The following is a 26,368-nucleotide window of genomic DNA, read 5'->3' on the forward strand; positions in this document are numbered from 1 at the left end:
AAAATTTTATGGATGAAATTAATTAATTAATTTTGCTTTATTTCATATTACTTTAAACATTGATTTGACTTTCCAGTAAAATTTCTAATTTACATATAAGTTGAAAAACTTAAAAAGAGCCTTATATTAAATTTTCAAATCTTGATTATAAAAATTTTTTTTATGAATATTGTCAAGATTCCAACTTTAAATTTTTATAAAAAAAATAATATTATGATAATAAATCTTCAATATTTTTTAATTATGAGGAGTTTTGAGCTATATTTTCAAACATTTCCATCTAGCAAATAATTTTTAATCGACATTTATGAAAAAACAAAACATATTTGTCAAAAATTGGATTAACGTAAAAATTAGTTTTTTGTTTTCTCATATAAAAAAAAAAAATACTGCAAAATGAGAAATTTTATACAAATTCAATTATTGACAACAATTTTTTAGATGTACATAAAAATTAATTAATTTTTTCCTTTCTAAAGCTAAAACTAAATCCAATTTGCTATCCAAAACTACCCTCAAAATTGAACCAATTTTTTTAACTACTTATTATGAACACCCAGAAAAATAAAACATTGTAAAATCAATACATTCATCGTTCCACTTAGAATCTAAAAAAGATTATGTGTAAATTCAAATTGACATATTATATAATTCTTTATTTTTTTTTTTTAATTCATACTTCACATTTAATCACACATAATAGTCATCTTACAATATTTGTCTATCTAACTATACATAAAAAACATTTTTTTAAGCAATACAATTCAATTTTTACAAATGATAGGTACATAATACACATACATGTTTATTTACAAATTTTAGATAGGTATATCTTATATTCAAGTTTACATTGTGTATAGAATTACAGTCCCAAGATGTTTTATCATTAGAATCACTACATTATAAAGTACAATATATCAATAAAATGTGATGAATTTATCTATGTATATATTATAAGTTTTATATATATATACATATAAGTATTTTGAGATTATAAGTGGAATTATTGTTTAAGATTTCAACAAAGTAATATTGTATACACTTAGTATGTTCCTAAATTTAATTACATAGTTTATATACAAGAAAAAGCAATATTTTTACTATATAGAGGTTAAAAACAAAATATTTTCTTTGTTAATGACCTATCGATTGTAGACATTATATATATTTATAAAATTATAATAATAATAGCAACAACAACACTGTAGACTGGATGTTCTGAAGTTAGGAACCGAACGTGAAAATCGGAGTACAAACATTGTTATAACAACAGACGCTTCAGTAGAGCCTATAAACTTAGAAATTTAAAAAAAATTACAAGTAGTCATACTAACAATGTGCCCACACAATTTTATTCTACGAATCACGAGACGGTAATTGAATATTAAGTGTGTATGTGGTGATAATTTGAGGGACTTAAACATTGCTAACATTTACAGCATCCAAATACAGTTGAAAAAACTAGTTTTTATTTTCTAAACTTAAACAAGGAAAATGAAAAATACTATTTATATAGGTAATAACTAATCTAAATCCCATCCCACCCTACATGATACATAATTTATTTATTAAATAAACAAATTTTATAAAAATAATTATTATAACTATACAAAAAATACTTAAGTTAATTGCTCTCTTTCATTAAAAATTAAATTGAACAAATGACGATTTATAAATATATATATATGAAAAAAAACTAATAATCTTAATAAAAAATTATGTATTTACTTTAAATAAATAAAATAAAAATTTTTTTTTTCAAGTTTTAATATTAAATTAGATATGGATAAAATAAAAATTGTATTTTGTAAATAGAAAACACATTAACTAAAGTACAAATTAAGATAAATAAAGTACATTCATAGAATAAAATAAATGGTCTTATAGAAGAAATTTAATAATGTACAATTTTTTATGACATAAAAAATGTACTTAAAAATATGATCTATAAAACTATAAATTTATTAAGAAATAATGAGTTTAATATTGTTTAAAAAATGTAATTTAATTTTGAGAAATATTGCAAAAATTATTATTATTTGTCAAATACTTACAACAGCTATAAATAATATTAGTAATAATATTATTAAATCTGTGTAATTATAAAAAATAACACGGATAACAATTTAACTTGATTATCAATTTTCAAAAACAAAAATACAGACTAGAGTATTCCCTTCAGCCGAGCTGAAATCAAGGCAGAAGGCAATGGAATTTTTAATTAACTTTTATTTTCTAATTAAAACTTCTAAAGTTAATAGTTTTTTTTCTTTAATTTAATGTCATACTTAACACATTACATTTGAAATTTAATTTAAACCTAGATTATTATTAAATTTACAACATTTTACAAAATGTTTTTATATACAAAATTTAAGACAAAAGGTCTAACGTTGTTTATGCCAATGACGTCGATTATTATTATACCTGTGTTTCTTATATCCTCCTCCACCATTACCATTACTGTTGTTGTAACGATATTCATTGTTATATTGCCGGTAATTTTTGGTTCGACTCATCCAAGTGATTTTATTTCTTCCCTTTTTGCCATTAAATTGATTTAATTGATTATGTAACATCTGTAAGGCATTTGTACCATTTTCTTTTGTATGATGATTTTTATTATCAAATTTTTTCTTTTTTACCTAAAATATTTAATTTGTTATTATTTAAAACAATCTAAATGTGTATATGGTTCAAAAATTAAAAAAATTGACAGAACAAATAAAATATGTTTTCTTTAACAGCTATTAACTCGGATAATCGAGGTTTCACTGTATGTTATTTATAATATTAAATTATTAAAGTTTACAGGTTACATTATTATGAAAAATAAATTATACATAAGAGTAAAAAAATTAACTTAAAGACTTTACAGTATTCTAGAGTTAAAAATATGTAGAAATTTATAAAACACAGCATAAGAATATTCAAGAATACAATTTTCTATAGTTAACTTAGAATAAGATAATAATAATTTAATAATTTACTTAGTTTTAAAAATAATTCAAGTATACTTACAACTCCTCTGTCAAAATCTTCATTATACTCATCATCAAATGAACGTTTAACTCCATTAATTTTATCCTGTTCAGCCTCTCGGTCTACAAAACTTTTTTCCCCATTCCAAGTTTTAACTAAAAACAACAATAATAAAAATAATAAAATATTTATCAATATAATAATAATTTTAATTTTTGAGGTTTCTAAAAATTAATTACCATTGTTCATACTAAACATTATTTGACACTAATATGTTTATATAGGAGAATTTCAGAAGTCATTCAGATGCATGGAATTGTTATTTAAAATATATGTTGATAATTAATAATTACAACAATTTGGAGATGAAATTAAGCATAACTTATACTTTATTCAATAATATTTCAATAGTTATTATATGTATTCTAATCTTTAGAGTACAACTGTCAATTATTAAATCTTTCAATTGTAATTTTTATTAACCACTTTAAAAAATCAAGTAACTAATTATGTATTTTTGAATGGACCTTGCCACAACCAATGTGTTGAATGATAATATTTTTCACTGAGTGGATCCAGGGCCACCTGAAGTAGACAATCATTGAGTACACTAAGGCACTTAAAAAATTTTTTAGTGAAGTTGACCTGAAGATATAACAAGCATTTATTATGCATATAAAATTCACTGGTTCAACTAATTCACAATTTTTATTAGTGCCTATAGATACATACTTGATAATGTAAGGTTCAGCCCCAAATCCTAAAACTCAAAATGATTCAACGTTTAAGAAATAAAAGAAAAATTTTTGAAACTTAAATATAAACTAGTATAAACTAAAGCCAAAATGAGAAATTAAATAAGACTAGTAATTTTATATGAAATCTATGGTATAAATCATTCTTATTTAATAGATAAAATAAAAATATTCAAGTTAAGCTAGAAACATATGAATACTTTAACTAAGATAATTAAAGCAGTAAATGTTTGTGCCAGTTTTTAAAATAGCATATATTTATGAATTAAGAGGACACCAATATCAACCATAAATTGTCTTAATATTAAGAACATATAACATAGCAGATTCGTATTCAGTAGAACCAATTTTGTACTTTAAACTTAAATATTAGAGTGGAATGACAATAAATATGAAGATTACATAGGGCAGTGGTTTGCAGATCCAAATTAGAGGTTCTTTACTGAATGCCTTAGCAACAGGCATTCAAATGTTCATGATGCCAATGACATAATTTTTCCTTCAATTACATATTTTTACAAAATTGAACATATTAACTTAATTAATACAATATTGAACAATAATATTAATGCATTTAACTTGATCCAAAGTGTTGGTATTATATACAAAATTGGTTAAGCTCCTTGCAAATTTGCTATAAAGTATGTTACTAATACACAAGTTAGATTAGGTCTTCTTAATTATCTACCATGCACATAATATCATAATTCATAAGTCACACATACAAATTAATTATTTAACGGTTTCAAAGTCTGAAACATGTATACTATAAATTCAATTTTTTTTTTTTTTGCACGTATTTTTTTGATACTACATTTAGGAAGCTAAATAAGATTATAGAATACACATTCATTTTTAAAATTTAAGTGTTTTGTAACTAATTTGTGATATGAATTATTAGTTTAAATATAATCTGTTATTTTATATTGTCTGTCTTTACAATTATAATCAATTTATAAATATTCATAGGGCTTAAGTCCGTAAAATCAATAAATAAATAAGACTGTACACATTATCAATGATACAGATAACGCATAGAAAAAAGCATGCTGTAAAGATGTGTACATTTGCAAAAATAATGTTGAATCAGACCTGAACCTCACCTACATATTCATCAAAGTAATCTACTATCTACTCGATGACAAAGGTGTATTCAACTATAACAGTACAGCAGCGCAATTTCCTACTTTTTTCATTTTCTTACAATGAAATGAAAGAATATTGGTAGTAATATTGTTAACACTGTAAACTATTTATGAATTATAAAACTATTTTAATTATTTTCATATAATTATTATAGAGATAAGTGGTGATAACGTTGTCATCAATAAATTTCAGAATTCTTGAATTAAATCTTATCACTTGCCATCAGCAAACTTTGAAACATCTTTAATCATAACTTATTAATTAATTGTACTATTTACAACATATAAGTATGTATAACCATTGCTCATTGAACTGTAAATGAGCATTAATTATCTATTATCATTAAGTCTCAAAATAAAAGTACCATACCATTATAGTATCATAAAATACCATACTATACTAAATAATGAATTAGGTAATGCTTCTTCAGAGGTAGGTGGTGATAAGGTTTGTCTTCAAAAATGATCAGCATTATAGTAGATAAATTTTTATCATTAATAGCTTAAATTAAACAATAATAGTATTATGACTTGATTTTAAATAATAAATTAAAAATAAGTAATTTAATTATTAAGAACACGAACAATGAATGTATTAATTTTCTAAAATACAAACAATTAATTTAGTCAACATATATTTAAATTATTACTTATTAATTAATAATAACGTACGTTTTTATGCAGTCATCTTGTAAAATTGAGAAAACAATAACGTACACATAAATTAAGAACTACAAAATAATTAAATATTATAATTAAAAATAGTTTAAAACACAAAAAAAAAAAATTGCTCAGTTAAAGATATTAGTAATACCATGCTCAATGATTTGCAAGTTATGGCTTCAGTTCAGATAAATTATAAACATGAACAAAATTAAAAATAACATAATGCATATTTACCATCTCCGCCAAAACCCAAATGCGTTCTTGACTTCATACTATCCTTAAAATTGCTGCCATTTGATTTACTAATACCATTAGTTTGAAAGTCGTTTGTAAACTTGGGCCTAAAAGCAGTAATGTTTAATTTATTATTATCATGCACAAAAACAACAATTTATTATAACTACTAATATTAATATGTGTAACTTACCAGTTCTTTGTTCCGTTTGAATGCTTAAAGTTATTACCATTTGATAACTTACTCCTAAAATAAAAAAGTAAAAATTTAATGAGATACATCAACTAAAATCAATGGTTAAAATATGAAAAACTCTATAAGGAATGTAGCATATCATACCACTAGAGATTCAAAAAAGAAGAGAAAAACAACAGAGATTAACTACCTTAATTTGAATTTTAACATTAAAATAAATTATGTTATGTATACATTTTCAAATTGTTTTGCTATCAATTGATGACTTAATCCTATAACATTATAATTTTGACTAACAGTAAGACTCATTTTATATTTAGTATATATTATATAATACAATTTTAATGTTACTGAACTAAATCAACAATTAATAGCAAAATAAATGGAAAATGTTTAAATAGAAATAGTTTTGATGATAAACCTTGGTGAGTTTGAAAAATGTATACCTTTGTATTATATAATAAATACTAAATGTATAATAATATGAACAGTTAGTCAGAACTACAATACTAAATAAAATAATAGAAAAACTTTGAATAATAATTATCTAATATATAAAAATCTCGTGTCACAAAGTTTGTAACCAAACTCCTCCGAAACGGCTGGACCGATTTTCATGAAATCTTTAGTGTATATTAAGTAGGTCTCAGAGAGTGATGTAAACTAATTTTCATACCCCTAGATGTAAAGGGTGGCCCACTACAAATATTTATAAAAACTGTTGGATATCGGCAATGGAAAATAAAAAAAATAAAAAATAAAATAAAAAAAATAAGATACAACAGTTGTTGCCAGGGAACTATAGATTGTATATTTACAATTATTTAGTAGAGTACGTTTCCATCTTTTTTTCATAATATTAAACAACCACGTATATATCGTATTTAACGAATTCATCAGAAACGACTCGACCGTTGAATGGGTCAGTCTAACACAATAAGCTTACTCTCATTTATAAGAAAGGTTAATAATCACATATATGAACTTTAATTGTATCGATTTGCGTATTTTTTACAATGCCAGCAAGACGCAAGGAGTCTGATTTGGCCCATCGAACAAAAGAGTACAAAGAAGAGACGTACAAATCCAACTGAATAATGAAAATGCATGTGTACACATGGTGCGATTGCGTGAGGCACAAGCTGAACAAAATCAAAAAAGACGATTAGAAGCGCGTCAATTAGTAGTTGACACACGCAGAGCAAATGACCAACAACACCAACAAGTACATAGAGCATTTACATCCAATTCATTCCTTCGTCTAGCATTCGAGTATGGCCCGATATTAAATATTACGGTCATTCGAAAGTAAAGATTAGTGCTATAGACAAGGAATGTCCAAATTGTAATGTGCATAAGTTCAAAAACGAGAAAGCCGGTATGTGTTGCGCGTCAGGAAAAGTGCAACAACTGGAAATTGAAACACTACTTGAACCATTGAACGGTTTACTTATCGGTACGGATCCAGATTTTAACATAATCCTGAAGTCAATTCGAACATTCAATTCATGTTTCCAAATTATATCGTTCGGAGCAACAGAAATAGTTAAAAATAATGCTGCAAATGCTCAACAATTTAATTCAACATTCAAAATCAAAGGCCAAGTTTATCATAGAGTGGGCTCATTGCTACCAATACCAAAGAACCACATACATTTTTACAAATTTACTTTATGGGCGGTAAGGATATCTGGTGTTTTGTTATTTTTATAGGCCGTCATAATTTACAGTGCTCCATTCATCTCAGTCAAATACCAGTATACGACATTCCCTCTCACTTACACTAATTTAATTTTTTTTATTTGAATACCAAAATATTCATTAGATATAATTTATATGGCAAAACAACGTTTGCCGGGTCAGCTTGTATAATAATAAAACTAACCCATTATAATTGTGATCAAGACGTGCAGCTTTTGGTTTATTACTATCCATTTCCAAAATTCCATTCTCTCGCTTACGATTTTTTTTATCTGAATCTTTTCCATCAGTCAAATGTGGTACCTTAGAAGTATTTGATTCATTATCGTCTTTTGGAATTCGAACTAAACACTTTTTGACAGGCTCAGGTTCAGGTTTAACTTCTAACAGTTCTTCATCTTTAGGTTTCAATACTAAGCATTTTTTTACTGGCAGAATTTCTTTCTCTCGTTCATTGATAGAAGAATCATCATTAGGTGGTTTTAATACCAGACATTTTTTAGGTGGTGTTTCTGTATCAACTTCACTAGGATCTTCCTTTGGTCTCATGACTAATGGCTTTTTATCAGGAACTCTTTGGTCTATCGAATGTTTAACTTTTCCTAACATCACAGGTGAAGAAACATTATCTTCCCCAGATAATGAACTATTCTCATCATCACTATCATCTTTATCTGAATCAATATAAGGTACTAAACTATTATAATTTAATGACGATTTATTTTCATTGATTGAAGGTTCTATTGTTTTATCATATGAATTACATGTGTTCTCAATTAGTGATTTCTCTTTTGCTTGTCCTTGTTTTAACCTAAAATTAAATTTATTATTAAAATATATAATTTGGTTTCATTATTATTAATTTAAATTTAAGTCTACAAGATAAAATACAGAAATAATTTAGTTACATTTTAATATTTGAATCCCATTTATCGTAGATTTGACTTTTTTTGTCTTTGATAATATTTTTTTTAATATTGTTTAAACCATTCAATGGTTTAGTAATACCATTTAATGGCTTTGTAACTCCATTGCTCTTGTCTAAATTCAAATATAGATTATATTATAAAATACATAAAAAATAAATAATAAAACACATTACTTACTTGAAAAAAAACCATTTACAGATGGTTTACAAGTTGAAGTAGATGTTACAGTTGACGTCTTACTTTCTATATTTGTATTATTTACGTTTCCTGATGGTTCCAATTCATAAAATATTATATAAGAATCGTTACTTGTTGAATAATTTTTGAAATTTGTTTGATAAACCTACAAACATAATTAATAATCTAAAATTAAATAAATGTTACAAAAATATGATAATTAAAATACATACATTTGAATCATTAAAATAATAATATGATCCAGAAGGTGTTAAACCAAGAGCTGTGTAATGTCCACTATTTAAACTTGAACCATAATGAATTACCATTGATACCAGACGGTATCTTAATGGCCGAACATCAATTTTTAAATTATGACGGTCAAATTGATAACTAGATAAATCTAATCTTTCATTTATTTGAATAGCTTTACTATTTTTATTTCCACTGAATCCTCCCATGCCAACACTGTACCTGTAATATAATAGTTCACATTTATTATTTTTTAGTTTTTTCTCTGTGACCACCATAATATACATATATGGTTTATTTTTATTTGAGAAATAATTTACCTTTTCAACTGAATGCATAATACATTTGGTGCTCTTTCAATGGAAAACTTTTTAGTGGCAGCAACTTGTCGTCGACATCTTTCACAAACATATGATTCATCTAATGGTTCTTTTTCAAAATAATTGTCTAAAGCATCGTTAACGTTATCAGAATGCCTAATATCGAGTATGAGATCTTGAAAATGTTGAAATGTAGTTGATATGTGTGAACATTTTTCACACGTTACTAAACATTAAAAATAGATATTAAATTTGAATTTAATTCACTAAATCAATTGTTTAAATAAACAAACCTTCAGTGCGGATATAACCACCGAAAATTTGGTTAATAGGTGTAGTTTCTTTAGAATAATTATCTAGACTAAACATAAAATTAAAACGACAACATTATGTCAGTATTAATACTTCTATTCATATTTATATGATATACATACGATTTAGCACCATGTCCTAAAACGGATAAATAGCACCGTTCCATACTTTCAATAAGGTAACGAAGGAACTCATGGGCATCCTCTTGACGATATGTTGACAAGTGTTTACATATTACTAAAAATTAAATATTAATTATTTTTTTTTGTTTCAATTTCAATTTAATTTTTAGCAAGCTATACATACAAGATAGGCGATTAGTTATAATTGATGCTTTGAAGCTAGAACCTGTATGTTTTTGAGATAGTGTAAATGTATTACAGACCATACATACAATACAATCTTTTTGAAATCCAGCTAAAAGTATATAAAAAATATTCAAACATGTCTATTTAAAACATGACCAGAGTTAATATAATAATGAAATAATTAAATAAATATAATATTGTTATAACTGTTAATTATATACAATATGTTTCTATTTTTTAAATAGTTTCTTTAATTATATAGATAATATTTTATTTATAACTTATTTTTTTGTTGACACGTTTTTTGATGTTGTTCGTCATTCATTAGCCAATTTGTAAATGCAGGAATATGAAAAAGTGCCTAAATATATTTATAAAAATAACATTAAAGTAATATATATATTTATGTATTATTAACGTATTTAAGTTGTTATACATACTTGTAATGTAGAATTGATGTAACATATTACACCAGGATTATCTAATCCAGAACCAACTGACATTTTTTTATCTTGCCAGCCTAGTTGTACGCGTTCAGGAGGATATAACACTACTTTAGGTTTAGGTAAATGGGATATTTTGTTAATATCACCATTCATCCTTTCATTTTTCTTAATCATATCTTTTTTACTACAGCCATTTTGTAGTAACATGATACAATTGTTTTTAATCTGAGATAACATTGAAGGTTTATGGTCTAACATTTCAAATTCTATATTTTTATCTAAAATTCTACTTGATGCTATGTATAAATAGCTAGAACGGTCCTCTGCCACAGAAGAGAGGTGAATCCGCCGATCAGTAACTTTATTAGAAAGAGACTGAAACAAAGCAGAACCTATTTGATTACTTGCGGCTGGCATTATTATAACTCCAACTCATCATACGGTAAATTGAAATATCTGAAAGACAAAATAATATATTACAAATTTTTGATTTTTGATATCACCTTTTGAATTTTTTTATAAGGTGCCTATCTATATGTTCAAAAATATAAACAACTTTTATTAATTATCTTTTGTTATATTAGCAATATTAAGGAATTTTTACTAATAAGACAATCAAAATGTACAGTTGAATAATAAATATGCAAAATAATCTATTACCGTGAAACTTCAATAAAAATAATCATCATGTACCAACCAGACATATTTTTGTTATTAGGTACATAAATGTTAATTATATTTTAAACAAGTATGTTTAAAATAAAGATATTCAAACTATTTTTTTTTTTTTTTAATAACCAAATAGGTATATAAAAATGTGAAATTATCACTTGTGATAGTAAAAAAAAATAATAATTTACTTTAGGTAACTTAAAAACTGTGTTGATTAAAACTAATTGATAATCAACTATAAATTTGACATTTAAATAATAATTGATGTACTTAAAAGTGTTATTCCCTTCATTAAATAGTAAATTTTTTCTCATAAATGTTATAAAATAATTTTCCATGAAAAAATTGATTAAAAAGATGGAAAATATAATATAAATTATTTATATACTTAGTGTTTATCTTTTTTTTTAAAAATATATAATACTTCATTATAATTTTGTAAAAGCTTATCAAATTTCAATAGTGAATAACAATTAAATCATATACTAAAAATCTCTAAACTTTGATCAATTAAACAAAATAAAATTAGATTTTTAATTGCTGAATACTTTATTGATTAAAAAATTTAAATTATATTGTACATAATATGTTATTGTTAAATTTAAACTTTGAATTTGAACAACGAATTATTTATATTATATCGTAGATATTTGATTGTCTTACACATACACTTTCGCGAAACATCACAATATCGAAGGTCCATACATTATACATTATCTGTTCCGGCCCCGGGGGCGCTATCTCACATGGTCGTTTCGATAGTACAAGGTTAATGCATTTCCTTCGTGCATATAAAGTTTCGTGTATTTAAGAAAGTCTTCATAATATTCTAGTATTACAGTTATACTAAATAAAACGAACACAAGAATTTTGGCGGAAACCTGCCGGGCGGCCATATCGTTTATACACGCACGTTTGAGCGCTCCCGCTCCCCCCGGTCCGCTTAAGGAAAGCGGTAACCGCCGACACGCTTCTTTTCGTTTGTACATGTCTCTCCAATACGTTCTTGGCAAGGACCTGCCATCACTACCTCACGAATATAGTTGAACGATAACGATATAATAATTATATTATGTGACAACAACAAGACAATAATAATACTCACGTCAAATCCGGGACAGCAGTAATGGCGTACAATAGCGTAATCGGACACACGTTATAAAAGTAAAAAATAATTATTAATGTAACAATAGAACACATACACACAGACGTTTACGTAATAAAGTTAAAAAAATTAAAAATAAATATAAATAACAAAAATAACTAAAACACCGAAGGGAGGAACGTTGAGAACTTCACTTGATTTTTCCGACTGCAAAGTTACTTACACTAACCTGTAAACTTGGCCATAGGAGCCGCCTGCTAGTGTTGTCCGATATCCCGATTGCAGCAACCAATCAACACCAGGCTCATCACAAATATCATGGAGAAGAAAATAGCTGTAACCCATTCGAATCGAAACGCCGCACAATTACTAAATATTTATTAACATCATAAATCATAATTCATGGTTTATATTATTTGAAACCATCGCCACCAGCCATGTCTATGGTCACATTATTATTGATATTTTCTTCGATTATCATTTTTTTTTTTCTTGTTTTCATCGAATTTATATCGTAAAAAACGACAATTTTTCTAAAGTGCGAACGTCACGCCCGTCACGGTTTCGGCACGGAACACGGATTTTCAGTCAGCTTTTCCATGGATTGAAGTTTGTCGGCCACTAAACAGTGGGGATTTCGGCGGGCAGCTGTCAACTTCTCCTTCTTGGTGAAGCGCATAGACTACAGATGTATAAAAATTATATTTGTCATCTGTGTAGTGTGTACATAATAATTGATGCACAGAATATCAATATAAATATAAATATAAGTTTGTAGTTGATGTAACAAAAAGAGAATTTTACAGGTTACAAAGATAAAGAAAAAAGATTTTAAGTGACGAATGACGATCTGTACCTTATCGGACAATGATGAAAAATTAACATACATGTTGATGTGTTATGTTTCAAGACGAAAAAAGTAAAAATAAATGCATGGTTGGATGTTGGGTGTATAGCAGCTTTCATAAAACTAGCTTTCATTAATCATTATTTATTATATCAGTGTAAAATACAATCACAAATATGTATGTATGGTCATATGGCTTACAATTGTCTTTAAATATTCAGAATAGAATGGACTATGGACATTTCAACACGATCACGATATTTCGTTTCTTGTTTCTATAATACTAGTTTTTATTGCAAAATAAATTTTTTAAATGAAATTCTATTATTCTCATCATGTTGTAATTTTTCAATCGTTTATAAATATATTAATTATGAAATATATGTACCTACATAAATAATAATAAATATATATTATGATACTATTTATATAATATAAATAGTAGTAGTGTACCCTGGTCAACTGTTATGGAGACGAAAATAAGTTTTTCTTATTGTAATAATAAAAATTGAGCGCATACTCACATTATATTTTTATATGTATTTGAAGTTAATAAAAATTTCGAAAAAACTTGCACAATTTTTTGTAGCTATTTTAATATATTCATAACATGTTTTACGTTTATTTAGGTTTAAAAATTAAGCACAAGATTCTTTTTCTTCATTAGCTGTTTTTACTTATTAAAGAAACAAAAATCTCAAATCTTCTTATTATATTATAACCAATAACCATTATTATTTTTTTTTAATAAGTATAGACATTTTAAGTTAAATATTACGTATTAGTGTAGGTAGTAAATAAGAAATACATTTTATCAAAAAATCATCTTAACCTACCATAAAATTAAGTACTTTATTACGCCTATATAATTGAAAAAAAAAATTACCATAATAGCAACATAATTCTATCATATTAAATATAGATAGTAAAATATTCTTATGAAAATATAAGCTGATCAGTGATCACTGACAGACTAAATTTATTATTATTTTTATGTAATATTTTTTGTTGAATTAATTTTACATACCCTGGATGACTGGATGAGACATATCCATTACAATGACACTTAATATCTAAAATAGTATATATTTATACTATACGCTATAAAGTGTAGTGCAGTGTCACAATCAGGATTTATTCAAGGGGGGGAGTCCAATAAATTGTATTTATCAATTGTTTTTCAGTTATTTTCCTTAAATAATACATACATTTTATTGCTTAATAAATACAATTATATCATATAATATAATTATATTTTTACATTTTTAAATTTATATTTACAATGTACGTCAAATTATTATTATTATGTCAGTTAAATTGTGGTATAGTCATTAGACATTAATCTTAATATTGATTTTATCTATACTACATCGAATTCGACGTGTTATTAAAAAAATACCAAATCTAATAACCAATCTAATCAATAAAATGTAATGAAAATTTCAGGATAGCTCTAAAAAATAAAAATAAATACTATGATATAAGTCAAGGTGGGGGAGGTTTAGACCCGGGGTCCACCCTCCTGGGTTCCTTAGTAGACTTCCTTAGTTTTTCTTGTTTTGTTTTTTCATAAGTATATAATAATAACTAATAAGTATTTAAATTAGGTTTTATATTATAAAAACAAGCATCTAAAATACCATAAAAATATCAATAAATGATGTTTTAAATTATTCATCTTTATAATAGGTAAATAATAAAAATTCAAAGTTCTGATTAAAATTTAACACACCTATTTCAGTATTCCATTCAATTACTAATGTACCTACAGCAGAGCAATACTTATACATATCTATACCTTTCAAAGATCTCTTACTAAATAAATCAATTTAGACTGATTAAATTAAAAACAAATTATACCATTTAAGTGTGCTCTGTTTGTAACTTATACTGGTTCCAAATGTTTTAATTTATGTTATGTGATTTGTGTCTTAAACATTATGACATAATTATACGAAATGTTGTGGTTAAAAAAATAAAAGAATAAAATTATATTAGTTTTCCAAGAATTTTTTACTAGTACCATTTTAATTATTTTATTTTATTCTAATTTATTTAAAGATATTATAGTATTATTAAAGAAGTCTAATATTTATCCAATAGGTATACTAGGTAGGTACATTTACAATTTTGATCCTGTATTGCCGTATTGGCTCTATTGTGTATTTAATATGTCCATAACCCAAGTCATAAAATATTATAGCTGTAAGCGCATTTTTTGTGTAAAGTTAACTCAATAACTATCGGTTCAATATTGATCGGTTTTTTTTTTATGTGTTTCTTGAGATCACGCGTATGTCATAGGTATGGATTTAGTCCGATAAAGTTAGTAGATAATAAGTTATTAATAATTAAAATAATTATAAATTTTATACCTATAAGCAGCGCGGCGGACCGTAGGTTTCCAGCTTCTTGTAATTTGAGTTGATAGTTCTGAATTTTTTATCCGTCAAATTTGAAATCACGTGTTTGATATCATCTGCGTGTGAATATCAGTTGTTCCGACAAATTTATCGATTATAAGAGTATAAGTAATAAACTTTAAAAATAATATAATAGAAACTAAAATGTTTACAGGCACTGTTATCGGTGAGCGTTAACTTATACCGAGAATTTCCATGATTCTAACGGATCCATCCTTTCAATTCAAACGTATAGGATACCCAGAAAAAATTTGTTTTAGGATGACAATCAATTAAGCACAAGGGCAATCTTTTGAGTGCGTCGACATAGATTTATGCCATAACTGTTTCGCTCATGGACAACTGTATGGCGGCCTTATTAAGGGTTGGTGAAAAAAAAATGCACAATTTATTCTATTACCCACCAATATAGTATACTCAAAAGTATTATCATAGCTTTTGTAAAAAAATTTTCAAAAAAAAGAATTTATTATTATTTTCCAAGTACTAATTTCACGGGCAGAGAAAAAAAAAATTTGAAAAAATAGAAAAAAAAAACGCAAGTAAATTTAAAAAAATAAATTAAATTTTTTAACTAAATAATTAGTTTAATTAAATAGATTTAGTACAATTTCTTTCAAAACTGTTCACGAGCGAAGTCGGGTAATTCTGCTATTGTAGTATATATGTATATACACATATTCTGATCGCATACACGGGTGTCTGGTTATAGTTATTTATTTATTTTATTATTCAATAAATTTAGTTAATTTTAACTATTATATTTCCTTGTTTTCTAAACATAAATGGTAAATACATCTATAAATATATGCCAAACAAACATTTATTCTCAGTATTATTTTGAAATAGAAATATTTTTATAAGTTGGTACCTATAAGCTAAAAAGAATTGTGAATTAAGTAAATATTTTAGTATTTTAGTAATTGCTAATTTGGTATCTTAATAATTAACTTTTTGATTTTTTTTTTTGCTTTTCTGTTTTTGCCATATTGCCATATTCGAATTTCCAGCATTTGACTACACTGTGTGATACATCAAGAGCTAGTTTAATTTTGATAAGAATTTTTTCACCCATATATATATATTTAATGTTTTATTTATCATTTTTAAATATCATGTATGCTTTTAGTCGAAAATTACTGAATTTTATATCTGTAGTACAAATTAGTAATTTATCTAAGTGTAGTTATCGAACGAGCAGTTATAATTTTACTAAAATTTCAAGTCCTAGGTTTAAAATGTCAGAGGTGGAAAAATCTTTAAGCGCTTCACCTGGCGGTGATACAATTTTTGGTAAAATTCTTAGGAAGGAAATACCGTGTAACTTCATATACGAAGATGACCGAGTAAGTGTAATCACAAACTATATGAATATATTTTACTTATATTTGTGTATAATCTATGATGTAACTATTAACTACCTAATGAAGTAGTTTTAAATATAGTCAATAAAAAAAGTTATCAATCACTAATTGTTTTTTGGTAAATTTAATGAAAATATCTTTGTAAAATATTTTTTTTCATGTATATAACATGAGAAATTGTTTTTCTTTCAAATTTAGTGATAATGTTTGCGTGAATTAATAATTTTTATGTTTAGTCTTTTTAAACAGTTTTGCTATGACAATATAATTGAACATTCCTATCTCAATCATCTAATAGAAATGCATTGCTTTTTAGTTTTTACCAATCTATTTTAATTTATATCTTGCCTATACCCAGTTGTACGAATTAATTGATAAATAATTTCAATACAATTTTATGGTTGTTCAATGAAATATTAAGTATTTTATTAATTAAAAAATAAATCAAGTCTATATTACTATAAAATAATGACAGTATTGTGATAGCTCGAGAGATGTTGCTTCAAGCTCTGTGATTCTGTACATAACATAACCCTGTCGGTTTAAGGACCAGATCTCCCTACAGAGAATGACTTTAATTGTATGTTAATTTATATGTATAAATTATCACAGCTCACTATATAAATAATAATTATTAAGAACAAGTGACAAATTTCCAGCTGTTATTCTAATAAGTAAAAATGTCAAAACATTAATTTCCTTATTATATTATAATTTTTTTCTTTTGTAAAGAGCAAAAAAAAAAAAAAATGTACCAACAGTTACTGATTGGGTGTTCACTTTATAATTTTCTATTACCAACTAATAAATGACACTGATACTATAGTTAATAGTAGTTTTTTATTAATGCATAATATTTTTTATTATTTTTATTAGTGTGTTGCATTTCATGATATCAATGCTCAAGCACCTGTTCATTTTTTGGTAATACCAAGAAAACCAATTGAAATGTTGTCGGCTGCTGACAGCTCAGATGAAACGGTAGTTTAATAATTAAAATATATATTATTATGCTTTATTTTCCTAAATTATTAAACACATCGAATAGTATATGAAAAATAATAGCAATATACAAATAAATAACAAAATTAGCCTCTTATATTATATTAAAATTAATTTTTGATTTCAGCTGCTTGGACACTTGATGTTGGTTGCGAGCAAATTAGCAAAAGAACAAGGATTAAATGACGGTTTTCGTTTAGTAGTTAATAATGGAAAAGATGGTGCTCAATCGGTTTATCATTTACATTTGCATGTCCTTGGTGGTCGCCAACTAGGATGGCCACCTGGCTAATTATTTTTATTACTCAATTTAATGTTTTTTTTTTTGATTTTCAATATGTATGTGCAAATTATATGATTTAATAAAATATATAATTGCAATTTAAATTGATTAATTACAATTATTATTTCATTTCATTTTTAAAAATACAATAAAAAATAAATGTTTAAATAATAGGTTATTATATACACAAAAATATATTCAAATCCAATTTTATACAAATACATTTTATTTATTTTTATTAGGGTTTCATCCATTATTAATACATCTTTTTTTATCAGATTATTAATTACAGTTTACATGTATTTTTTGTACATAAATTGTTATGAAATTTAGTTTCCATTAGTATGTTATGCCATAATAACTTAGAAAATAGAAGAAATATCTAAAAATAAATAGAATATCAACTGTTGAGGACTAAAAATTAATCATAATTAGTTCTTAACAGCTTAAAACAACAACATTAATAAACATTAACCAATGTTATTCCTTTTAGAATATTGGCAAATGATTAGTATATATATATTATATATTATAATATCTTTAAACTGAAAGATTTTATGTAGTGGCAAATAAATACAACAGAGACTTTACAAACTGAAAAATTTCTGATCCTCCTAATTTAGACTCCCCATAAACTCTGTCAACAAAAGTTATTGGAACTTCACCAATAGTATAATTTAATTGCCTTGCACGTACCATCATCTCCATTTGGAATACATATCCTTTTGAAATGCATGATTCTATCAATTTCTCCAAAACTGGCTTTTTATACAATCTGAAAACAAAACAAAAATTTATCATGCAATATAATATATACCTATTTAAAGCATTTACAATTGAGATTAATTTTTATATATAAAAAAGAAATTACCTAAAACTACCAGTGAGATCAGATACTTTGGGTCTCAATAATATTTGGCTAACAAAATTGGCACCACGACTTACTAATTTTCTTTTAAAATCCCAACCTGAAACTCCTCCATTGCCAATATACCGTGATCCAGTGACAACATCATAATCTTGTTCAGTTTGTTTTTTTATAAAATCAAGTATAAATTTTGGCTAAAAAAAATAAGTTATAATTAAATACAAATAAAATAAAATATATTTTTACTTACATGATGTGACAGATCAGCATCCATTATAATAATAAAATCCCCAGTGGCATGTTTCATTCCATGAATATATGCCGTGCCTAATCCAAGTTTTTTTCCTCTGGGTCTTAATAACTTAAACAAGATTTATCTTTAACTAACGTTCATTAAAATACCAATTTATTTCTTACTATTTTATCTTTTCCATAAATGGTTTCAAGTTGTTTGGCAACTTCTAAAGTACCATCAGGGCTGCCATCGTCTATTATAATTATTTCATACTCAATCTCACTATAACCAATGGTACCATAAATGTATTAATTATAATTGCATAGGTACATTTTAATGAAAATAATTGTTTTTTTTATAATAATATTTTAAAATTAAAATTAAAATGTTTAACACTTAAAATTGTAATTGTTTTTGAGCATAGAATTCATTGTATATCTTGAAATTCAATATCCTTTTTTATTGAACAGTAAATCTAGTTTGGAGGGTCAAAAGCAAAATAAAAGTTCTAGAACAATTATTATAATTAAAAATGAATTACAATACATGGTATATTTTTTTATGTTTTTTGAGCTCTTAGAAATTTGAAATTTTTAACTTTTTTCTAAAATTATAGATAAGAAATTTAACGTGGTCTTAATGCTTAAAAATTTAAAATGCAATTTTTAAGGGGACTTCATATTTTACTGTACACAATGGCATTTTTTAAATATTTAAATTAATTTTAAAGTATTGCTAATTTATATTGTATTAATATTAGTAAAATAAATTATTATAATGGCAATATAAATACACGGAAAAATATATTATTAATTAGGTATTTAATTAATTTAAATTAATTATTATTTTATTAATCATGAATTAATTGAAGATAAGAATGTTGATTATTTTATTATAATGAAGAATACTTTTAGTGAGTTTTGTAACTTTTGACATTCAAATGTTGTTGATAAAAATTAATTCAAGCTAACTCATAACTATAAGATTATACTAATAGTAAAATATTTAAATAGATTAAGTACCTTAACATAAATACAGTAATATAGGTTAAAAACCATCTTCAATCTAAATTATATTTTGTATGCAATGATCTATCATTGAATTCAAATTTAACACATTAATTAGAGTGACCTAAGTACTTAATGATTAAGTATACTCAACTCTTACTGTACAGCAGAGCAATTATTTACTCATTAATTTGATTTACATTTTATTTCATAAGTTGCTTTATTTTGATTTTCTTGTTCAATCAAATTTATTATGTGCAAATGTTAAACCATTATATTTGTAACACTATCTCTTTAATGCAATTTTAATTTTCATTAATGCTATAGTTATATGGTCAATTATAGTTATTGCTAAGTCTAATTAATTAGTTTATGAAAATAGTAAAAAAATCTTAAATATTACATTTATTTAGTCCTTTTAAAGTGATTATAGAAGCTTAGAACTGAAAAAAATTAACATAATAGTTAAAAATTACAAGCTGAGGATAAGAACATAAATATATATTATTATTATGAACAATATAAGCTTCAGATAAATTAAAATTATTCATTCAAGTACTTAAATAATTTTAATAATTAAATTAATGTTTTTCTATGAATCAAAATATGACAAATATTTAATTAAATATTTTAAAGTATATTTATGTATAACAGTATAAAGATATAAAGAATATTGTTAAAATTGAATATACTTAATTTTATAATAAATAAAAAAGTTTATATTTATAATTTTTTTTTTTTTTAAACACAATTAATAAATAGATAGACAGAAATATTTTAATTTTAATAAATTAAAACAGAATTATTTCCAAAATATTTTTTAATAAAGGAAATTCCAATATTTCCATGAAAAGAAAAAGCAATATCATTGGTTTTTAAATGTTCTTCATCACAAAATTGCTTTAACAATTTGGTTGCCACTCCATTATTCCTATACTTTACCATCACCCATACTTTAGATACGCCAAATTTTACTGCAATTAATTCTTTTGAAAGCTGATTATTTTGATAAACACATGCATTTATTAATGGCTCTATTTCTAAATATCCAATTATTTTGAATTCAGGATTTATAGCTAAAAATATCAAATGGTTTACATCATAATGAATATTTTTTTTAGAAAAATCAATTTCTAAATTAATATAATGTTGTATATTCTTCAATGTAAGTCTAAGGTTTAAATCATCATGATTATCAGTAATCTTTATTATATTAAAAAGAAATCCATTATTATTAATTTTATTTACTACATTTACAGGCATTTTGCTCTTAAACTGAAGTTTATGTAAATTTTTATGTAAAGATTTATGCTTTGTATCATTCCAAAAAGAAGGAACTTGAGATGGAAATATACCACACTGACAAGGTTTATCAATTTTTTTTGGTTTCAAATTAGAAACATTAAAAGCAGTAGTACTTTGTTTATCATTATTAAACTTTTTATTCTCATTTTCTGGACAGATTTTTTTCATTAAATCATCTGAATTAGCATTAAGTACTGAATTAATTTTATACTGAAGTATAACTTTTTTTTTACCAATGCCTTTACAAACAAATATATCTTTGTAATTTGACTTAATACATGTTTTTTTAGACATTTTTTTTGATGTTCTAATAAGAGGTGCAATAAATTGTTTAGTAGATTTTCGATTATTTCTTAACCAGTAACGATTTTGATTGTTTTTTACTGGATTGACATTATAATTAGCAACTTCAAAATTGCTAGAAAGATTTTTGTTTACAGACACCAATTTATCAGTATGGAGTTCATTATAAGAAAGATAATTAATATCTTGAGTTATGCTTTTGGAAATTTCATTTCTTGGCAATTCATTTATACTCTTTAAACTGCAGTTTTCTAAAAATTGTTTTTCAGACGATTCATTAATATCAATGCAATTATTAATAGAGGATAGTAAAGAATTTGATTTATTTAATTCTCTCATACAACTAAATGAATCAAGTTCTGCAGTTTTAGTTGATGAAATTACTTCAATGTTATTGTTTATTGCAGATTTAAATGACTTTAAATTGTTAGAGGACTTAAAATCCAAAACGTTATTTTGTGCATTTAACTTATCCATAGATTTATCTAAAATGTTGTCGTATAATATGAATTTAAATGGCTCCAGTTTTTTATTAATACATTCCAACTTATTGTTCAATAGATTTAAATTCTTTATATCAACATCTATAAACGGTATAGTTGAATATTTTTTATTATTTGATAAAGAATCTGTATAATTGTAAATATTTAATTTCATAATATTATGAATATTTTTTATAATATCATTAACATGTTTAGATTTTTTAATTATTTTTTTGTCAAGTATAAACATGTATTTATTTATTATTTGTAATATCTCATGCTTCATAGTATTTAAGTATGGTACAATATTTCCAGAAAACATTTTTAGGCTTAATTCCATTTGAAAAATATCTGATAAATCAGTGTCATTTAGACAATTTTCATCAAATTTTGTATATTTATTAATACTGTTAGTCATCTGCAAGTTTTTAGATATTATGGTTGAATTGTTATTATGTATTTCATTCTCGTCAATTTTATTATTAGTTGAATATTTTCTATTTTTTATTGTATTTACTGTTTTATTGGATAGCAAATTCAATTGAAGTGCATTGTTTTTACTTTCATTACTGAATGTCATATTTATTGTAAGACTAGGCTTCTGTAAAGCTATTTGGGATTGATTTGTACATAGTATGTTTGTCACATCATTCAAACTTTTCTGAGAAACTCGTTTTGTATTATTAAAGGTTGTATAATCTTGTTTTTTCCCTTGATTTTCAGATATTAACAAATTGTTATACATCATTAAGTTAGTTTCATTCAATAAATTAGGAATATTAGTAGAACATGCTGTTTTTAAAGAAAAAGTTTTATCAGAATTCTCGTTACTTTTATTAATTATACTTATATCATTATTAGACAATTTACATTTAGATACTCTTTTAGAAGTTTTTTTACAGTCTTTATAATTTATGATACTATTACATTTATTTAAAGGACTACTGGTGGCTAAGGGTTTATTATTCATGACTTTATAATAATCAGAATCAGAACTAGGAGATAAGTGAGATGACGTATATACAATATTGTTTTTTTTAGGTATAACTAACATTTTTGATCCTTCCGAATCAGTATAATACATTCCACTTGTATCTGATGAAAAACTATAATAGTTTATTGCATTAGTTGGATAATCTAAAGTTTCATATTTCTGTGTATTTTCAGTATTAGTTTTAGTTTTAATGCTAGACGACGTAGTTGTTTTACAGTTTAAGACATCATTAAATTTGAATAAAGATCTAGAATTATTGATACCACTCATAATTTCTAGACCTAAATGAAAACTATGTATAACGAAAAATTATTGTTGAAGATCTTCATTAACTACATCACTTTTTTCATATATATTAATTGCATTTCCTTGTTAATTTACATGTCTGGAAAAAATATAAGAACTTAGCCTACATCTAGTTATGTACTATAGTAAATTTATAAAAATATTAAATTATTTAAGTTAATAATACATTTATAAAAAATCTAAAATATCTAGTTATAAAAAAAAAATTAATAATATACATGTAATACATAATAGAGAGTAATTGACAATTATCATCTCTTTAAACTTAACTAATTACCAATGTGATACATTTAATATTCAGTTCAAAAATAATTAGTAATAATAATATTTTATTCTACATGTATTAAATAAATAAAATGTATTACCTAATTTCCAAGTATTTGTGGATTAGATAAACTATAACAGGTAAATTGTCTTTTTCATTATACGTCGGCAATAAAATTGAATATTTTAATGGCATTTTGTGTAATATTTTATCTCCTTAAATAAATTAAAGTAGAATGTAAAAATTAAAAACTAAAAATTATAATGCTTATTGATGCATAGATATTAAAAAAAGATACTCATCAGTCATTATTCTAAATTGTCATTGGTGATTACTGAATACTGATTACCATAAGGCACAGATATTATCAAATCTTAAATCTTGTTTACAATATCATTCAATTATTTATGTATTATCTTTTTGATAACAGTCAAGTTTTGTAGTAATAGTAAACAGTGCAGTTTCCAAAAAGAATAATCTACATTATTCCCACAATGAACATGCCGAATGACGTAAAATAGTCAATAGATCTGCTGATACTTTTGTTATCAGCTTTTTTAATTTTTCGTGACTTCGTTCAGTTACGTATTGCTGGTTAAAAATAAATATACTGGTAAAGAAGAAAATATAATTAAGACCTAATATTGAATACAAATAGACCCTGAATCTATTAGTAATTGATGGTAATCGATGGGAGATATCTGCTAGAGAAACAAACATGGCATATGAGGTAATTCCAGTATAGATGTATGTAATATGCAACACAGAAGATATTGATTGGTTTTATGCACCAAATGTAATATATGCCATAATTATACTTGTGAATGTAGTGATTATATAATTAAATTAAATATATGCAAGCATATTCATGCCTGTGCTATTCTTTCTTTATCAAACACTCGAAATAATTTGTGTGAAACAACAGAAAAAGAGATTCTAGTTCCTGCTGCAGAAATAAATCTAATAGAAAAATCTTAATAAATACAAATACGGACAAAGAATGTGAACAATTAATTCAAATAAAAACCAATTAAAAGCTGGAATAGGAGTATTATCGTCCCTTATTGCAAATAAAGTGCAGTAACCGAGAAAATAGCAGAAATGAATAAACATAGCAGTTCTTACTTCAAATATTGCAGGGAAAACGAAAATAATAGAAATAGAAAAATAAGGAACCTGTAAATAAAATATTGGTGATAAACAGAAGCTTGATTTGTGGTAGAAAGTTAGATTATGATTGTAGGAATAAATGTGAAAATTTCTAAAAAGAGGACAAGTACAAAACATACATACTTCAATGATGCATACTAACTTATTAACTACAACCCTAGTAATATAACTAATATATTTTTAATATTTTAATACCTATGTCCTTTTTTTATTATGATTTATTTTTATTTTACTGTTAGTAGACTTTAGTTTGACATATTTTAATGTGATTTTATTATGATTTACTGTTGATAGACTAGGTTGACAAATGTTTTAATGTGCTTTTTAATTATGACTTATTATTATTTTACTGTTACAAGACTTAAAGTTGACTAATATTTTAATGCAATTTATAATATGGACAAAACATAATAAACACAAACAAATATTTAATATACAATATACCTATCATATAATGTAACTTAATATTTTCTTTTTCCCATTGTTCCAGGGTAAGAGCAGGTTAAATTATGAATTCAAACCTGACGGCTATAAGAAGATACATTATTACTTAAAACAAACAGGTCTTCTATAGCACAAGAACCCAGTAACACTTGTCTTTTATTCACATTTACAATAATAGATGGTGTAAACTATAAACTAAGATTACCTGCAATCATGGCTCTTTCTTCAGGTGAAATTACATCTACCAAGATTCATATTATGGCAAAATGAGTACTACAAAACTCTACACAGACAGTTTCGTCTTCTGTTACTACTATCTGAGTATTAAAACAGAATATTAAGTAAAAACGAAAACGTCAAGATTAAGAATTTACCAAATTCCTACCATTGTGATGGACATGTGATCAATTTTGTTTGTGCCTTGACTTTTAATTTTAGGGCACACCTGTTAGTCTACTTTGCAAATTACCGGTTAGATGACAAAATCCAGATCGTTATGGTTTTATTCTGTCTACAGTCTGCACGCTATTAATATCACCTCCTTGAAACAATAATAGTGGTGTCTCTTTATGTCTCTTTTATACTAAATATTTTTACAAAACTAAGCATTAAGCTCTTCATGTTACTGGTTGCAATTCTAACTCTTATATTTATCGTGATCAAATATTATAATTTATAATTAAAAAATAATATATTAATTATTAAATATAACACCTGTAATCTCTTTTCTGCATGATTGAAGAATATATCACAGAATAAATTTCAAATTTGTATAAATGATGATAAAGTACGATTTTCCATCAATATTGATGAAAGTAACAAACGCTTGATGTTGCGCAAATTTGCTCCCGAGACAACTCGTGTAAATAA

The 26,368-nt window shown here is 24.8% G+C and overlaps 3 protein-coding genes across 7 annotated transcripts; 1 reads left to right on the top strand and 2 right to left on the bottom strand.

Annotated features, from left to right (window-relative positions):
- Positions 1 to 635: 635 nt before the first annotated feature.
- LOC112597919 (ubiquitin carboxyl-terminal hydrolase 36) lies at positions 636 to 12,446 on the bottom strand. 5 transcript variants are annotated; one of them, XM_025344160.1, is made up of 16 exons: positions 12,201 to 12,446; positions 10,418 to 10,879; positions 10,263 to 10,338; positions 9,976 to 10,086; positions 9,792 to 9,906; positions 9,651 to 9,718; positions 9,358 to 9,583; positions 9,019 to 9,259; positions 8,786 to 8,951; positions 8,588 to 8,720; positions 7,864 to 8,490; positions 5,976 to 6,029; positions 5,783 to 5,889; positions 3,022 to 3,137; positions 2,428 to 2,645; positions 636 to 1,295 (listed from the first exon to the last, which is right to left on the bottom strand). In XM_025344160.1, the coding sequence occupies exons 2-16, from the start codon at positions 10,838 to 10,840 to the stop codon at positions 1,289 to 1,291; spliced, it is 2,688 nt and encodes an 895-aa protein (XP_025199945.1). In that variant the 5' UTR covers positions 10,841 to 10,879; positions 12,201 to 12,446; the 3' UTR covers positions 636 to 1,288. The 5 variants fall into 5 exon arrangements, with proteins under 5 accessions (XP_025199945.1, XP_025199944.1, XP_025199943.1 ...); XM_025344159.1 differs by having other exon boundaries at positions 1,120 to 1,288; XM_025344158.1 differs by lacking the exon at positions 636 to 1,295 and adding an exon at positions 11,765 to 12,121 and having other exon boundaries at positions 2,302 to 2,645.
- Positions 12,447 to 16,570: 4,124 nt separating this feature from the next.
- On the top strand, positions 16,571 to 18,199 carry LOC112597972 (histidine triad nucleotide-binding protein 1). Its single transcript, XM_025344249.1, has 3 exons — positions 16,571 to 16,816; positions 17,711 to 17,815; positions 17,964 to 18,199. Exons 1-3 carry the CDS (start codon positions 16,586 to 16,588, stop codon positions 18,126 to 18,128), a joined length of 501 nt encoding a protein of 166 aa, XP_025200034.1. The 5' UTR covers positions 16,571 to 16,585; the 3' UTR covers positions 18,129 to 18,199.
- A 257-nt stretch (positions 18,200 to 18,456) lies between these two features.
- Positions 18,457 to 24,079, bottom strand: LOC112597973 (probable dolichol-phosphate mannosyltransferase). Its single transcript, XM_025344250.1, has 5 exons — positions 23,985 to 24,079; positions 19,405 to 19,504; positions 19,238 to 19,348; positions 18,991 to 19,181; positions 18,457 to 18,894 (listed from the first exon to the last, which is right to left on the bottom strand). The coding sequence occupies exons 1-5, from the start codon at positions 24,077 to 24,079 to the stop codon at positions 18,675 to 18,677; spliced, it is 717 nt and encodes a 238-aa protein (XP_025200035.1). The 3' UTR covers positions 18,457 to 18,674.
- Positions 24,080 to 26,368: the final 2,289 nt, after the last annotated feature.

This window comes from Melanaphis sacchari, unplaced genomic scaffold, assembly GCF_002803265.2.
Source record: "Melanaphis sacchari strain LSU unplaced genomic scaffold, SCAv2.0 Contig44_pilon_pilon, whole genome shotgun sequence".
NCBI classification, from domain to species: Eukaryota; Metazoa; Arthropoda; class Insecta; order Hemiptera; family Aphididae; genus Melanaphis; species Melanaphis sacchari.